At 39.4% G+C, this 5636-nt stretch overlaps 1 protein-coding gene across 1 annotated transcript; it reads left to right on the top strand.

The window, feature by feature from the left end:
- Window positions 1–1059: 1059 nt before the first annotated feature.
- On the top strand, window positions 1060–5160 carry LOC130829889 (keratin-associated protein 27-1). The gene is given in 3 exon segments (XM_057696435.1): window positions 1060–1114; window positions 4495–4517; window positions 4519–5160. Coding segments are annotated over 3 exon segments (720 nt in total).
- The last annotated feature ends 476 nt before the right edge of the window (window positions 5161–5636 follow it).

Here is a 5636-nt window from a genome sequence, read left to right as displayed (position 1 = left end):
GATAACTGGAGAACACCTTGGAGGTCTTCTCATCTAAACTCATTATCTTGTAAGATATCCAGAGAAGCAGAGAGATGTCCAAATTCATGCAGTAAATTGATAGAATTAACAAGGCTAGAAGCCAGGTTTTTGCAGTCTTAGCTTACTATTCCATTGCTATACACTGTATCTTCATGAGTGACTTCTTGGTTGGAGAAGAGGAATGGATTTAAATTAACTTAGGTGCTTTGGCATAAGTTTGTTCAGTGCCATAAAACTAAGGAAAGGAGAGAGGAAATAAATTGTGGAAGAACTTAACTGAATCACATGACCAAAGGGTAACTCTAATTTTTGAATTTTTGTTTACTTTGATACAGCTGAACAAGTGATTAGAAGTCCAACATAGCCACATAATCAAATATAAAAGCAATATAAACTATTCAACTTATAGCTACAGAGTCCCAAGCTCTTGAGAGATGGAGACAGGCTGGCTAGGCCTTTAATGGTAATGATAAACACAATGCAATTGGGAGATTGGGATACCAAAACGTGCACTCTAAATATATGCAGTTTATTGTATGTTAACTGTATCTCAATAAAAGCTCTTAAAAAAAAAAAAAAACCACACAATGTAACCCTTAAAAGGATGGACTATGCAACATTTACAGACACAAACAACATAATCCCAAACACAAAAAAGAGACTTCTGCATTTTACCTTATAGTATGATATCAGTCCCAGACTGATGTTGCCAGGAGAACGTCTTGGTCTGTATGGTGATCCTTGATCAGAAATAATTGCTACTCATTTATCACTCAATATGTGATAGGCCCTTTAGTAAGTTATGTCTATCACGTCAGTTAATCATTAACCCACACTTATGGGGTTGATGCTCATAATTTTAATTTTAAAAGTGAAGAAACCACATCATAGAAATTGAAGGTTATCGTTTATGGTCGTAGATCTCGGCTTAGAATGCTGGCAGTCTGACTGTAAAACCCTTATATTTAATCGCTTCTCCGCAGCAAATGTTAATATTCCACCCTCTGGTGGTTAGGAGGTGCCACTGCAGCTGGAGTCATGTACACTGTTCAACCATTCACTAGCCAAGTATCCAGTCACCATAAGCATTCAGGTAATTATTTCTACCTGTTTCTCGAAATTCTAGGAAATAGATTACTTAACTATCATTATTCAAGTGTCTACAAAACTAATACTTTTTAGTAGGTTGAATGAAAACAATTGCAGGGTGATCAGTTGTCCTAACCTATGTCACTCCCTTGTAATAAGCCAGATAACTCCCTCTACAAATTCAGCACCAGTCAAAATCAAAATTCAATGCTGAAACATCTATTAATTCAACACTCAATTACATAGAATGTGCAAGCTAATGCCTCATGCCAAAGAGAAAAGAACTCACGGAGTGGCCTTATTCACAAATGGCAGATCTACTCACAAATAACATTATCTGACATGTGGAGGTTTGGAACTGCACGGGTATTCACTAATTTACTACGTGTTGTGAGGGTAATAAGGAGATTGTCTGCTGGAGACAATTGTGTGAATGTTGGCCTAGAGGATGCCCTGTCTTTGCCCCTCAGAATTTGGCAACAGGACTCTGCGCTAACAGTGAAAAGTGGTACCCTTTTTCCTAGTAAAAGCTTTCAAAAACATGCCTGTGTGCAATCAATGTTATTTTAAAAGAATTGACTCACTGTGTGCAATGCTAATAAGAGGCTTCCTTAATGATTTTGTTCTTATTTCACAAAGGGGTAGTTGAAAGGTAGGCATGGTTATCGTTATTTCTTTTTCTTTAAGCTCTGTGCCCTTGCCAATTCTTGGGTATGTTCAGCTTTCAGAACTATATCCCTTCAGACATGTAACTATAATTTGAATGAATTTTTATTTAGCAACTTCTATTCATTAATTTTTCAGAATATCTTAATGGAGATCTTATTACGCACCAGCCAGGTAGGATGCTCAGAGCTTCAGGATGCTCAATAGTGAGAAAGATATACACAGTTCTTGCCTTTATGGAACTCACAGTGTAGTGGTAAAGACATAATGAAAAAACAAATAAAATAATTATAAACTGAGATACATTTTGTGAAGGAAAAAAAATTATTTCCTAAGAGTGGGATCTTTCTTCAAGTGAGATGATGAAGGAAAGCACTTAAGAGGTAGCACTTGAGGGACTTCCCTGGTGGTGCAGTGGTTAAGAATCCTCCTGCCAATGCAGGGGACACAGGTTTGATCCCTGCTGCAAGAAGATCCCACATGCCACGGAGCAACTAAGCCTGTGAGCCACAACTACTGAGCCTGCACTCTACAGCCACAACTACTGAAGCCCACATGCCACAACTACTGAAGCTCTCACACCTAGAGCCCGTGCTCTGCAACAAGAATAGCCACCACAATGAGAAGCTTGTGCACTGCAACAAAGAGTAGCCCCCACTCGCTGCAACTAGAGAAAGCCTGTGCACAGCAACGAAGACCCAATGCAGCCAAAAAATAATAAAATTAAATAAAATAAAAAATAAAACTAAAAAAAGAGGTAGCACTTAAGTTGAGACACAAAAGATGAGGAGGGGACCTGTATATAGAGGGGGAGAGGGCAGTGAAGGAATGAAATAGGCAGCAGCAGTTGCAAAATACTGAAGCCAGGAAAATCTTGACGTGGTCAAGGAGCTGGGTAGAGACTTAGGAGAACAGAGCATATTGGGGAGAAGAGAAGTGATAAGATTTGGAGTTAGAAAAACAGGCAGCAGGCAGGGCTTACAAGGTGCTATAGGCTAGGCTAAGGGCAATGGATGTTATTTTTAAGAGCAATGAGGATCCATTTAAGGCATTTAAGAGAAGAAGGCTCCATGTATACGGAGTCTAAAAAAATGGTACTGATGAACCCAGTGACAGCAAGAATAAGGATGCAGATGCAGAGGATGGATTGGAGGACACGAGGTTGGGGGGGGGCGGGGTGCAAAGGGGAAGCTGGGATGAAGTGAGAGAGAAGCATAAACATATTTACACTACCAACTGTAAAATAGATAGCTACTGGGAAGTGCTGTATAACAAAGGGAGATCAACTCGATGAGGGGTGATGCCTTAGAGAGCCAGGACTGGGAGCGTGGGAGGGAGTCGCGTGAGGGAGGGGATATGGGGATATACGTATAAATACAGCTGTTTCACTTTAGTGTACCTCATAAGCTGGTATAAGAGTATAAAGCAATTATGTTCCAATAAAGAGCTTAAAAAAAAAAAAAGAGAAGCCTTTGTGTAATGATGAATACAAATGTGCGTAAGAGTTAAGTGGGTGGTTGTAGGGTTCAGGTGGAGGGCATAATGGGATCTTTCATCACACAAGAGTGGTCATTCAAAATTATAAAGAATTTGCATGTATTACAAAGACATTATACACAAGTCGAGTGCACAGCATGTCAAGCTGAATGTGGACACTCAGAGGTGTCCTTTTAAATATATAATATCTCTGGTCCATGGCATATCAAGGAGGAGCTTGTATAAGTGTTGTTCAGAGTTCCTGAATGCTCTTGGTTAGCTTCAGACCCAAGAAAGGGAGAGCAGAGTCCTATGCTAAAAACATACTTCTGTTGTTTCACTCTCGCAAGCTGAGCTAAATACATTATAGAATGTGTTTAGAAATTGTGCCAGTAGGTCTTGTGCTACGAGTTTGAAACTATACTGAGTACAGCATGCTAATGTGATAAATGTGGGAGTTGATCATTCTACCGTCAAAAACAAAACACTGAATAAACAAAAATGGAAAGCATACCAGAAACGGGCTTATTACAAAGGCAAATTATCAAGCACAACTATAAGTAAATACACTACTTGGTATAAAATACAATCATAATAAAGAATGTGTCAGAGTCCATTGGTAATTCAGAGGAATAAGCAATAATGTCTCACCAGGAAAATCAGGGAAAATCTCTATAAAGAAGCAACATTTTAAATCATCTTTCAATAAGATGAAGGGAACAAAAGCAATGGCCACATTCAGTGCTTTGGGTGAATAGTGAGGAGAATGAGGGTCAGCTCAGTCAAATGAGCCTCTTACTAAAAATGTCTTGATTGTATTATTGAGTTCTGCCAAGGTGCCATTTCTCAAAACTCCAATGCTGAATATTAATCAGATTTCAACTGGCCATTTCCACATACATTTCTTATTCTCCATTTACCAATATGAAGAGTCATGGTGACTAAGCAAAAAAAAAAAAAAAAAATGTTAGCTTGGTGGCATGTTGGGACTCACATTTGACAAGATCCACCCTGATGAGTCAGCTTTGGGGCTAACATGAAAGCCATTTTGAAGATTTGAAATGGACTGGGTTTCTTTGTTAATAAGACGTCATCTTCATATATAACTAAACAAAGTGTTAATGAGATGTTATCCTTCAAAGTAGCTTAAGCGATGAGGTAAAAAGAGTCCTGAGAAGAAGCCAACACCCAGTTTGCTGAGTATATAATCTCCTCAGTAATGAATTTAATCTTCAAACCCAGCATATTGGGTCCTTGGGACCAACTTCATTGAAAGATTTTCCCAATATGACCCAGAGATCCAGCCATTTGCTCAAGAAGTTCTACAACGTCCCACCTCTCTCTGCCATTGTACATGAATCAAATGTTATAAACTTTGAAGACGGATTTCTTTTACCTAGTAGCTGCCACAGTAGGACTTGGCTCCTGGACAACTTTCACGATACCTGCAGGGAAACCACCAGCTGCAAAGTATCCCATGGTGGACAGGAATTATGCACAGAGGACAGCTGTGTGCAAAGTGCCTGTCTCCCCAGAGTTGTCCAAATGGCGTGTTCTAATTCCAGGCCCTGTGAAAGGACAGCATGCCAGTCAAGAAGTTCCTCGGCAGTGTTGGAGTGTGTTTCTCAGCCTCGCCAGTCAGGAAGTAGCCAGCAGATGGGTTTCATAGCCCAGAGCTGTCAACCTGTGAGCAACATGGCAAAGTCTTGTCCACCCAAGACTTACGTCTCTAAGAGTTGTCAAACTCTGGAATGTGACTCTAGCCAATGCCAGTCTCAGAGCCCTGAATCCAGTTCCTGTAGCCCTCCGGTCTGTGTTGCACCAGAGCCACAACCCCTGGAATCTTCTTCTAATGCTTATGAGCCAACTTGCTGTGTTACTGGTGGTTTGCAATTGCCTAGTAAGTGAAGAATGTGTAGGGAGGACCATGTTCTAATTTGGATAAATTGATTTCTGAGCTATCTAGGGACTTTTATTTCTTCAAACATAAATTATTTTTGCATATGTTTGAATAATCATGACCTCTACTGTCTCCAAAGAGAATTTTACTTTTTTCTTTTTTTGCTTTTTGGGGCATTTCTGGTGGTAAGCTGGGATAGGAAAGTATGTTAACTATTTTAGGTCACTAGGACACTATTTGTTATAAAGCAATAAGAATTGCCACCGGGGAAGAACATGAATACTTAAAAACTCCACATCACACTTTACCGATTATTATCAGTGGAAACAGTGTTGAATCTGGCTTATTATAATATGATGTTATATTATCATAAATAAAGGTAATGTATACTAATATCAGAAATCCATATAGTATTGGAGTTTAAAGACACCTTGAAGCCCATTTAGTCCTGTGAGTTCTGATGGGTTCGACTCTATCCAAGGTT

The sequence above is a fragment of the Hippopotamus amphibius genome, chromosome 10 (assembly GCF_030028045.1).
Source record: "Hippopotamus amphibius kiboko isolate mHipAmp2 chromosome 10, mHipAmp2.hap2, whole genome shotgun sequence".
Classification (NCBI taxonomy): domain Eukaryota; kingdom Metazoa; phylum Chordata; class Mammalia; order Artiodactyla; family Hippopotamidae; genus Hippopotamus; species Hippopotamus amphibius.
This window is presented reverse-complemented; position numbering and strand designations above follow the sequence as displayed.